Genomic DNA, 12357 nt, shown 5'->3' with positions numbered 1-12357 from the left:
CAGGTCTGCGAACACTAGAAGGACATCAAGGTTGAAGTCCATGGTTGAAATTACTGCGCACCCGAGCAAGGACATTTAATAAAGTAAAGGACCAGATGCCGTGAATATTCGCGCAGTTGTCACTGCGAATGCATTGCTCTTGGAACAAACGTTTACAAGTGTCACTGAATGGTTCAAAGAATAAGAGAATTATTAAAAGAAAGCCCAACAAAGTTGCTGCAGAAATTAAAGAAGGCATGAGCTTATTAGGGTGGTCTTGGAGGGAAAGTAAGAAAAATATTTTTTTTTTTCTCAGAACTGTGCGCTGGCAATTATTTCACGCACGCTGCAAGGACTACGCAGATAAATGCTGCCGGAGGAAAACATTTGTCGCTATTATGAAATTTTTAATAGAGAAAATGCTTATTGTTTACAGGGATTAACCGAGACCAGACGAAGAGAAGCAACCATTTTATCAACTACACGAACAATAAGCTGGAAAAAAACTACTAATCTTAGACTCTAAGGAGTGTCCACTGACGCAGTTTGGGAGCGCGAAACTACGCTCTGAGTAGTTTGTTTTCAAGAAAATTTCACAATTCTGAATAAAGACTAGGTTATAGATTTCGAAATAAAATAGCACAGACTATTTGCAAGAAAAACACAAACAGATTTGAAAGTGACCAGTCAAGAACACACAAAAAATAATATACTTAAGTGTCAAGGGGTAACTAGTGACGCATTTAGATTAAGCGAATAAGGCTCAGCACAACTGCTTTTCCTAACGCAGGACAAAGAAGGTGATATATTAATCTGTAAGCCTTTATACATGTGAAAGTACTACATGTTCAGGCAAAACATAAATGTGATACTTTGGGAATAACGAAAGGTTCAAAAATGTACTCAGCTCAAGCCTTATAATGCGCGCGCTGATTTTCATAAACATTTACACAAGAAATTTCTTTCAATCGACATTCTTTGGAATTATCGCATATTCAAAGCTTTTAAATTTGCAGACAATTGAATGGAATGCCTGCACACATAAAAGTTAGGGACGATAACTTATTGGGGGATCTTTAAATTAACGTTCACATACGATGCTATTTGTGTTGCACCTTACTTAATGCTATTTGTGTTGTGTCATGCTTGAGCACATTGCTACAACAACAAAAAAAAATGATAAGGATATCTGCATGTTGCATTTCGCTGCAGTCAGGGATCAGGCGCTGAGTTTTGATCGTACTTTATTTGCACGGTACCAAAAGAGTACAGAAAGTATTAGCGATGATTCTCAATGAAAACTTGCTACGTAGCTTTGAAACATAGGAGTAAACAGGGACGCTTATAATACATTTTGTCTGTAACCTGCCAGGCTTCATGCCAAAATCAGTGCAATGGGGGGGGGGGGGGGGGGGGGTGTACTGTATTGTTTCTGCGCATTATTGCTCAAGATCAGTTGTCTGAGTAGTAATATGGCGTTTTAATCGCAATGTACATCCCGTGGAAATAACGTGATCAAACCAATATGCACAACAAGGCAGAAGAGTCAATATGGTAGTATGTCTGACTGCAGAAGGAAACGGTGCCCCAGATATATACATTTTACACAGTAGTTTTTCAGGGTTAAAGTGATGCTCCTATACTACAAAAATTGACAGTGTCTTAATTGGTTCGCACAGTACTGAAAAACCTGAAGCCTTTCTAGGACCATTAGGATGAACTGCAAACAGTTACTGTTCGCGTTAGGACCATTAGGATGAACTGCAAACAGTTACTGTTCGCGTTACTGTCCCGAATATGCGCCACAGAGGGTTTGAATATGTCGTCCCTTAAAGTCTGCGCTTCGTTAGGTAGGAGAAGGTTTCTTTTGGTCAGAGCAGAGGTTTATGCTACACAATTTTCGTAGCTTATCAATGTAGTGCATGTATTTGTTGTGGACTAAGAAAATGGAGACATCGTGCTTAAGTGTTTTAACCTAAAATGTGGCTTCAAATGGAGCCAACGCGTCCAGATTGTTCCTTTTTCTGGAGTCTGCTGAACATCTGTTTAGCTCTTATTTCCCTGACAGTTTATTCTTTAAATAAGTTTGTTACTGAAATTTTAAGCCAATACTTTCCATCTGGGAACGTAAAGATGTATTAGCCGTGACTGAAATTTTCTGCTTGAGCCCACAGCAGGCAGACCCGACGGACCTAGGATGGATTATTTCAAAGCACTTGCTGATATATCCCAGTGTGTAACTACATTTTTCAGTACAACACCATGACACTCTATAAAATAAAATCCCAAAGCGGTGGCTGAGTCAGTAATGTCTGCGATGTGTTGGCAGCTTCCCATTTTATCTCCAAATCAGTCCAATAAAGCTGCAAACTGAAAACAGATGTTTTCAGTTTACTAGAGAAATTTTGTTAATTATCCCACATCGCCTTGACTTGTAGACATTTGGCGCCTTGCTAATGGGAGTTGAAGGCAGTGTCAACAAACACTCTCATGCGTCAGCAGGATGGACATATTCGTCACTTTGTATTTTTTTCTCACTATTTGCTAATGGGAGTTGAAGGCAGTGTCAACGAACACTCTCATGCGTCAGCAGGATGGAGATATTTGTCACTTTGCATTTTTTTTCTCACTACACATTCGTTTCGTATGCAATTCTAGGAACTCTCAATGACTAGAAAGAAAATACGAAGTATAATATACAATTTCTCATAAAGAAAAATAGCATTTTTCTAATTTTTAGAAGGTGGGGTGCTTTTTAAAGTCTAAAAGGGGCACTGTAGTTTGTCACGCAGAGGAGCCATGCTCGTCATAACCATTGTTCTTTATTGAGTATGGTATATGCTAATAACATTTCTATTTTGTTTGTATTCGCCTTCTTTGCTGCTCCCCATTGCAAATATGCATACAATAAATGCCTTGCAAAAACTAAACACTATTAGTTTTATATCGACAGGAAACACCTTCCTAAAATTATTCAGGCATGACGATGGCATGTTGTCGTGTCACAATGTAGGCGAATTTGTTCGCAGGACTTAATTATCATTTTGTTTACCAGCAAAAAGTTCGCTGATACCTTCAATTGTAAGGCCATTTTGGTAGATATAGTTTACACCATCAGACACTGCTTTTTTTTATCCTTTGGGAGAACAAACCACTAAGGTAAACCTTCAGAGAAGGATATTGAGTCAGAATATTAGGGTGTAACGATACGTTTAATGTTCAAGAGTATTCCTCTCTTCTGTATAAAAATGTCTGATTGAGCTGCGAATACAGAATGTGTTCAGAAAATGTAACCAAGTTACACAATATAATCAAGCATTACAAAATTTTCCAACTTCACTGCACAATCTGCACTGGTAGAAATGCGTAAGCCTAAGCTTTGCTGTATTGTCCGCTTGATGGTTTTGAGTGATTCCAGGAATAATATACAATGGGCCTTTCCTTTCCTGTCAGCCACATGTCTCTATTTAATTACCTATTTAACCAACACCTACCTATTATGCCAATCGCACATCTTTCCTTGATGCTCTATCAGAGGGTATCGTTCTTTTTGATATACCAACTAGTTCCTCTTCCGCGTGGAAAGATACTTGATCATTTCTTTCCAGTAAACCCCTTAACTGGCTCTAAGTTTCAATGGAGACGTTACAAAGAGGCGTCCGAGTCCTGTGCGATGTCAGTGAGCATAAAACGTTTCTTAGGTAGTTGAAAATATTACGGAGTCCTTCACTATGGCACCCCTTTCACTATTTGCGCTTTCACTACCATGTTCCTTCCTTCCTTTAAGGGAGGAAGACGACGATTAGCTAGCCGGTTGTCAGTTTATTTTCTTTATTTCCTATTAACAATGACATTTACTGTGGGGCAAAAGTAAAGTATAATAACAGGAAGAGCCCTAGCAAAACTAAGGGTTCACAAAGTTTCAAAAACGCTTTAGGTTACCCAGTTCGCTCAAAACTGGCCTCCATTAAGAATTCTCACTTTGGGCGTTATAGATGGCGATCAGGCTGTTGACACAGTCATGAAATACTCCCTCGCGGTGCGAGTATCCACGTCAGCGTGTCTCACAGACATTCTGTGGGGGCAAAGCAACATGAGTAAGTCATATGGCACACCCTCTTGATTATGGACGTCAGGAACCTTATACCATAAGGCGTAATTGGCAAGTCCTTTTTAAAAGTCCTCTAGAGGATATCCCACAAAACGACTGCATCTCAAGTCAAGAAAGTCAAGAAAAATATGGTCTGTTGTTTCCGGCTCAGCCACTCACCACTTCACCGACCACAGGACAAAAACACCTTATTTTTTTAAACCATGGTTTAAGAGATCATGTACCACTGTGTAACAGGAAAAAAAAGCATTTTTCTGACCACCCTACTGGCATCTCTTTTAACTCTTTTTAAGACATCCTTACTCTCCTCCACAGTGTAATGATCGACACACCTGGACTGGAATTGTTACCTCAAGCAGGTCTTCATACAGTTGCTTTTGGGTTACAGCGCTTAGATATTGCAATGAGAATATAAATGAAGACACAACCTCACAAAAAAAACACTCAATCTACTATGTTTAAGGTTGCTAGAGGACACCAAGATTCGGGTAAGTTGGGGCTCAGTCTTACTTAAAAAACTGTATGCAGAAAAGGGTCGGTTTGGTTATGTAAGAACATAAACTTGAATACTAAAAATGAATGGTCAAAACCAAGTCCTCCACATTTTACGCCAACAATCTGTGAAATTTCTGGACGCCAATCCTTGACATGGACAATGCTTGCTACACATACCAGACTTTCGCAACAATGATCAAATTTGCATGGAGTTGAAGGCGCACACATTGATAATCACGGCCACCCCACGTTGTTTTCGACTGCACACGTTCATGTTCCGCATTCCAGTAATCTTTCATATCCTTGTAGCTTTCCAGCGGCACTCCAAGGTACCTTGCAGGTGAGAGACCAAGAAACATTTTCGGAAAGAGATCGATCTGTAATTGTCGTTTTTTTTTTAATTTTAGAGTATTCAGAGTTGTTGTGGTTTGTATCCTCGACATGCGACGATCTGGTGGTTATTGGCCACCGGCGGAAGCATGTCAAGCGACCTCCACAGCACTGTGCGCCGTATCCACGCCGACATGAAACGTCACCACCAAACGCACTCCATGCTGCACTGATGACAGCAGAGCCATCGGCTAGTCAAGCGGCCCCTGTAGTGGCGGCAGCACACGAGAGCCCTGCGAACAAGAGACCACGCAAAGAACAAGCCATAGATGCGCCTTTGGATGACCACGCAAAGGATACAGTCTAGGCATTCTTCACGGTTGTGTCCTACAAAGAAGAGAGAGTTTCTGGTGTTCCGGTTGCCTTCAGGCCCACCTCGGGAAGAGACTATCTAAGGAAAGCAAACCTTAACATCGTGGCTTCGGAAGTTGTAGCGTCAGCTCAAGAAAATGTTTTTAGCCATCGTCTTAAGAAGGACGAGGGCTTGATGATTAGAGTATCGACATTGCCCCTTGGCATCCTTTTGCTTACAGTAACCAAGATGGCTGGAGTGGCTGTAGAGGCCCGGTTGCCATTCTGTCGGTCGTTTACGCTTCGCAAGGGCACAATATCAAACATCTGTAATCATGGCTTCGACAAGAAGAGCTTCACCACAGCTGACCATCCATAAAATATTTTGCACATGCGCCCTTTTACTGTGGAACGCTCGTGTTTTATACTCAAAAATCTCTGATTTTCAGCAGCTTGTGCGAGCGTACCACTTCCCTTTCAGAACCATCTCTGAATCGCGCGTGGAGAAAACTTTCAGACTGCATGGATACTAATTTAATGATTCACAACAGTAAGATGTCAGCAGATTGTTGATAGGCTTTTGCAAGAATATCCCGGCCTCCTTGGTTGAAATGTCGCCTCACAATGATATGTGTGAATATTTGTGCCCCGTAACACTAATTGGGAGACAGGAGTACACTCTTATTGGAGTATATCTTGAGCCAGGCAAACCATGCGATGTTTGAAGGCTTGAAAACTTGACAATAGGACGCCCACTCCACGTATATTTTCAGAGACTTCATCGCTCACAATGAAATTTGGTGAAGCTCACACACATGTTACCGAGGTGCCAAGCTTGTAGAGCATATTTAAAGGCATTCGGTTGAACCGCTAAATGACGGCAGCAGAACCTATCTCCGAGGCCTGAGGGCTGCCAGCAGTAGTGACGGGACGTTTGTAACAAGTTCAGCTGCGCACAACTTCGGCTGGCGCACCGATCTGGAAACACGTGAAATAGCCATTACCCAGTCCTCATATCAGCTGTCCATGCGCAGATGGCGCCAAAGAAAATTCGTAAAAAATCTACAGACTGGGATTCATACAAAGATGATGCTAGAACAGAAATTACTGCCGCAACCCGAAAAAAGGAACTAATATCAACAATGGCTTATTACGTGCCAGAAAGCGCATGAATCACAGAAGGTATAGTTTACCCTGCAATGATAGACATTTCAAAGAATGTGCGCTATTTGCAGGTGAGCTGAAAGTAAAGCTTCGCGCACAGGAAACATTCATGCCCTTTGTGCGTGCCGAAAGGCACAATGTCACATTCGACGCTACCTGTATGAGCTAGTCAGCAAATATGGCGTGATATTTTTTCTACGCTGTATTTGCGCCAACTAGTAGCCAACAGCTTTCGCATAGTTTGTGGTATGCGCCCGCCCTTTCAACAGCTTCACACTTTCACAGCACTATCTCTGCGAGAAAGGAAATTCATTACTGAGGTTTTAGAAGAATACTGCAGACTTCCGTATTCGGGACACCGGCCTTCCACACACTCCACAGATGGTCTGTCAGGCTTCCCCAGGCCGCAACGCCAGCGATACACCTACCTTTCAAAATTGAAGATCTATCCACAGCTATCGAGGAAATAAACATACGGGCGTCTCCGGGTCATGATAAAGTAACATATGACGCAATCACAAAGCTGCCTAATAAATCCTTTCTTAGACTCCTGAAATATTGCATTTCTTGGATGTGAGGTGAGGTACCTACGGGATGGAAGTTTGCGAAAATTGTGCCCGTTTTGAAAGCTTCTAAACAGCCAACAACTTATGCATTTTTCGACCGATCGCCATTATCAGCTGCGTAGGTAAGCTTATGGGGTGAATAATTTTCAAACGCGTCGCCTGGTCATTGGTACCTCGAGAGACAAAATGAGTATCCTCAAAAATGAACGGGTTTCGCCAAAATATTTCTGCGACTGATAATGTCATTACCCTCGTCTCATCACTTGAAGAGTACCTTCACGCTGGCTACATCCCGACAAGTGTTTTCCTTCACATCAATACCGCTTTTGACTCTGTGTTTCAGCATGCGATTCTTGCAGCCTTGGCCAGCCTTGACCTTGGAGGAAAGCATTACAACTGGATTGGACACTTTTTACAAGGGCGGGAAATTTTTAAAAGCACTCCACATGGTTCAACTCTTTTTCACGCAGCGAAAACGCGCGTACCTCAAGGAGCTGTGTTCAGCCCTCTACTGTTCAATATTGCCCTTCTACATATAACAAGAAAGCTCCTACCAGTACAACACATAACACTTTTTGCTGATGATATTTACATCTGGAATGCTTCATGTTCGCGTTATATTAGGTAGCAACATACTCAGATAGGGCTACTGATCATATATTTGTATCTGACTCCCCAGTGTGTTCTCCTCTCATCAGAAAAGAGTGTGGCTATGGCTTTCACATAAAAACGAATGTCCTGATACCCGCTCCTACTGGGTGGACGATCACTATTGTATGTACGATCAAACCGACTCCTAGGTGTTATGATTGACAGCAATCTCTCTTGGTAACATCACATTAAACATCTCAGCGAGACGATCACTGCTGCATTGCAGGATTTCAGATTCATGGCGGGAACACGATGGGGCAGCAACTGTCAGTCGACTGTCCTGCGTCAAAAAACTACATTGAAGGAGAGTAAGCCTACTATTTACCGGTGCTTCAACAATTATATCCAGCAAGCAAGAATGTTCTGGAAGCTGCGCGGAACTGCTTGCGGATATGCCTTGAACTCCCAAAGGGATCCTCTGCATCAGGAACACATCCAGAAGCAGGATGTCTCCCGTTAGGTGTGATTGCCGCCCAAGAAACTATTCTTACGCATCTCCGACCTGTCAGCCAAGGGAGAAGCACTTTTTATACCGTACGTGTCCACCTAACACACTGCAACTCTCGCTTTCCTCAAGGTGTACAGTTTCTGCGCCTCCCTACTATTATTTACTCAAGAAATCTACTACCTCTCACATTTCCCCATGGACACTATCGTCTATGTTTCTGGCGTGGATGCGAAGAGCCGCGTGCCACAGGCAGCACTTCACCAAGCCGCTCTCGACTGCTTAGCCAAGAAATACGCGCAGTACACTAATATTCACCCACAGTTCAAAAGCTCAACACACTTTTTCCTGTGCCCTTTGGGTGCCCTCACCAAACCATCTCCTGTGTTAACGGCTGCAGCGGAACGGTCATCTACGACAGCTGAGCTCTATGGCATTAAAGAGGCTGCTTTCCATATCCTACGCTAAACTCGCGGACGATGGGTTATCTTCACTGATTCCAGAGCATCGCTGCAAATCCTGATTAACCTGCAGAAGAAAACTAATCATCAGCCTGTTTGCTTTAACATTGATATGTACATCATTTGGCTATTGCAGCCCTTCACTGCGTAATATTTCACTGGATATCAGCTCACTGTGGCAATAAACCCAATAAAAAACAGATGAAGCAGCTCGTAAAGGCCACCAACATAATATGTACTCCGACCTTCTTCGCGAAATTTAATGTATCCCAACTGGCTAACAAATTTGCCTCTGAAACAAAGTAGCGACTTTGGAGCTCGCCAACACACTCCTACAAATTCTTTTTTTCATTTAATCCACACCTAAGATCAAGACTACCTCTAAAATTTCCTAGCCAACTAGAAACTATTTACCTCCAGCTTCGACTGAGCTGTCCATATATAAATGGCTTGCGATACTGTTTCGGACAAATCAACAGTCCGCATGGTGACGACTGTGGCTCGATTGAAACTGTGGAACATATCCTACTTGAGTGCGGTTCCTACGTTGACGAGCGTGCGTACCATGAACACAGGATTGAAACGGTCTACCCAGTGCCTTTAACAATGTATAGTGCTTTAGGTTCCTTAGCCTGCCCTAGGCAACAGAGAGTCGTTATGAACATAATACTTACGTATTTGAAAGGTATTGCACTTCTCGACAAGCCCTAAATTCGCCTTGCATGTTACCCTCAGGCATTTTTCACGCTGTGAACTATATAAGCAAATTTGTCGGTAAATGCATTCGATTATTTTCTTTTATACCATTACTCCACGATGCACGATCGCATTTATTGGCAGCATTTTATCTCCCCCTTTATTTCTTTATATATCCTCAACGTTTTTTTTTTCAATCTTTCCCTCTTCATTTCCGCTTCATAAGCAGGGTAGCATGCCAGGGAAATCTAAACACAGGCTAAATCGTATGTTTTTCATTAAATGGCCTTTCTCTCCTTTCTTTACGGCGCCCTTAAGACGTTTTCAAAACAAGTGTGACAGAAATTGCGCCTTTCTAATGACCTCATTAAACCACATCAATCATTTTGTCATTTGCCCACCTTTCATTGACGCTCTATTCTATAGTAGCATTCTTTTTTCGATGTACCTCCGAGTTTCTTTGCTACTGCACCAATAAATGCATGCCCACGCGAAACCCGAATCCATAGCCATAAAATGCTTACACATATAAAGTACAATACTTCCAGTGCAAAACATAAGGCGAACATGACCGGCGCTATCATTATACCAACTAGCCCGAAAACAACCGTTGCTAATATCGTTATGCATTGATAAGAGGAAACTAACTGCGGTCAGGCGTAATGCTTCTGCCGCTCTTAATATTGTGTATGATTTACCAAAAATACACCAAAAACTTAAACATACAGAAAAAGTATAAAATTATGACCATCAGATACAACTTGATGCTTATAATGAGTGCTGTTTATAGATAGCTCTGCCTTGAGGTCAAGCATCAGATGTGTATACCGCAAGTAAAGAAAGATAATAGTGATGTGAATGACCGGAACAGAACATATTGAGGCTACCGGGCCGCTGAAAGGAAAACCCATATGCGGTCTTCATCGGATTGAAGACGTCGTCTGACACAATGGCAAGCAGGTAAGGGTGATATTCATACATCAGATGTGTAAGCGTTACTAGAACTGTGTTAACAGGATTGAAGCTCAGGATTTACAATGGACTGAAATCAGCGAAGGCCTCAGTTCTATGATTACACCAGCTATTTTGAAAACCTCCCTCCATCTCTATGCGTACTTTACGTATTTGATGCGTGGCTACAACAAAACATGAACGGTTGATAGCAGGCATGGCGTTTAATGTTGGTGCTTTGTCCTACCTTGGTACGCTATATTTTATTGTCATCAATATTCAACGCTCAGATGATATTCATTTATTTCTTTGGCAGGCTCGAAGATTTAGGGTTAGTTACGTAAGGCTAAATAGAGTCCTTCTGTTTATGCTCGACCGCAATAAATGTAGGCTAAAAGACTTCGTCTAGGTGGTGGCTATTCGTGGCCATAAAATGTTTCATTGTTTTATAAGGAATTACCGCCGGGCGTTTTCCACATGCCAGCGAGAAGAACAAGGGGCAGAACGTCGTCTGTAACAATGTTTCTCATGTCTGCCTGCAAACGTCAGTCTAAATAGTCTATTTTTCATAATTATGACGACCACTATTTTTATTGTCAACCACATAAAAAGAAATGCACTTTTTGAACAGCTAATTGTGGAACCTCATTGTGCCTATTGTGGGCATTTATTAGGAGGTTGTCAACAAATGTATGTTGCTGCTGCCAAAGAACAAAATAAAATTTGTGAAATTAGCTTTCTCAGTAAAATGCTGACGCGAATGCCAGAGTAACAAAAAGAAATGAAGCGACCCAGAACTTGTCCTCTCCGGATGTGAGGTGAGCCTTATCTCCTCCACGCATGTATTCACCGACATTTGATATTGAGCGGTGATTCAGGCATGCAGACTCATATTATTTACAATAATCATACTGAAATCATTACTTGCGATAATATTTAAATGGCGCTAAATTGGCACGCCGAGGTTGAATGAAAAGACTGCAAAACTCTATTGTTTCCATTTTACTTCTCAAAAAATAATTGGTCGATTTCAGGAAATAGTCAATGCCTTCTAGGGAATGCGCCCATGGAACACGACTAATAGCTCCTCAAACAAAACTTGCGACGTCAAAAAGGTAAGAGGCTAGAACTATAAAAGGAGTTCGCACCGCCAGCCAAGGCGTTTTGTGTTCTGTATCGGTCGACGGGGCGAACGAAATGAAGTTCTTTCTCATCTTGCCTTTCATTACCATGGCAGTCACCGATTCGCTGGCGGAAGAAAATCCAAATTGGGTGGACGAGAATAGATTTGGTGATTACCAAAATGCCTGGAAGGTAACGTCAATTTTGTTCAACATTCAACTGTTTCAACGACACGCCCTCCAGACCAGTTAGATTGTCGCAAATGAGTATGTCAGCTGATCATCTACAGGCTTACAAGCTGGTAAAGATGATTTATATTTGGTGAATACCATTAAATTTGTGATATTTAATGTTAAGCGGTAGTAACATGCTTGTGAGACTTTAAAAGAGGCGTTGTTTTTTTAAAAACATGTGCTAAGTGGCCTAGCAACATTTACTAAATATTTCATGAGCCTTTGCACGGTAAAGCCAACTACACGTAGCTCTTAATAGTCACCACACCTAGTGTAAATTTGTTTGCTCACGAAAGTATATTTATAGGAAGGATCAATTAGCTGCATTTAAATATTTTGGCAAGCAAGAAAGTGTCAATGCAAGCGATCGAAGTACATCGTCTCGACAAATCACTTGCTACACTGTTTACATAAAGCATCTTTAGTGGCATCAAAGAAATTTTTCACGTGACCATTTCCTACGTTGAATGTTTCTTTATAAGAAGCACTCAACAGAAATATTTAGACTGGATCGCCTTTTGGTACATTGATATGGCGTTGCATCAGAGAAGAAATTTTTATAAACGGGTAATTTTACTTCGCTCATGTCGGCCGTGTATCACGTGCGCAGGATATGTGTTTAAAAGGTATGTGCAAAATAGCTTGCTGCGAGTAAATCTTCAACTTACGAACTGTAGGTCTCACCTAGCCGCCATACAATACTACGTCTTTGCAGAGATATGTAATTTATAATAAATCAAGTACATTTCAATATTTTCCATCGACTGTATCTTCAGAATTGTCCCTCTAAGAAGGTTGTAAA

At 41.6% G+C, this 12357-nt stretch overlaps 1 protein-coding gene across 2 annotated transcripts in view; it reads left to right on the top strand.

The window, feature by feature from the left end:
- LOC146174139 (female-specific histamine-binding protein 2-like) overlaps positions 1–12357 on the top strand; it is a 115720-nt gene that overhangs the window by 91548 nt on the left and 11815 nt on the right. Inside the window, exon 1 of one of the 2 annotated variants that reach the window (XM_084585661.1) lies at positions 11376–11514. The exons of the other annotated variant lie outside the window; for it this stretch is intronic. Within the exon in view, the coding sequence (XP_084441787.1) occupies positions 11398–11514 (117 nt within the window). The 5' untranslated portion in view covers positions 11376–11397. Of the gene's footprint in view, positions 1–11375; positions 11515–12357 lie in introns of those variants that run through there. 2 annotated transcript variants of the gene reach the window in all.

The sequence above is a fragment of the Amblyomma maculatum genome, chromosome 11, assembly GCF_055883805.1.
Source record: "Amblyomma maculatum isolate TAMU_Amacu chromosome 11, ASM5588380v1, whole genome shotgun sequence".
In the NCBI taxonomy this organism is placed as follows: Eukaryota; Metazoa; Arthropoda; class Arachnida; order Ixodida; family Ixodidae; genus Amblyomma; species Amblyomma maculatum.
This window is presented reverse-complemented; position numbering and strand designations above follow the sequence as displayed.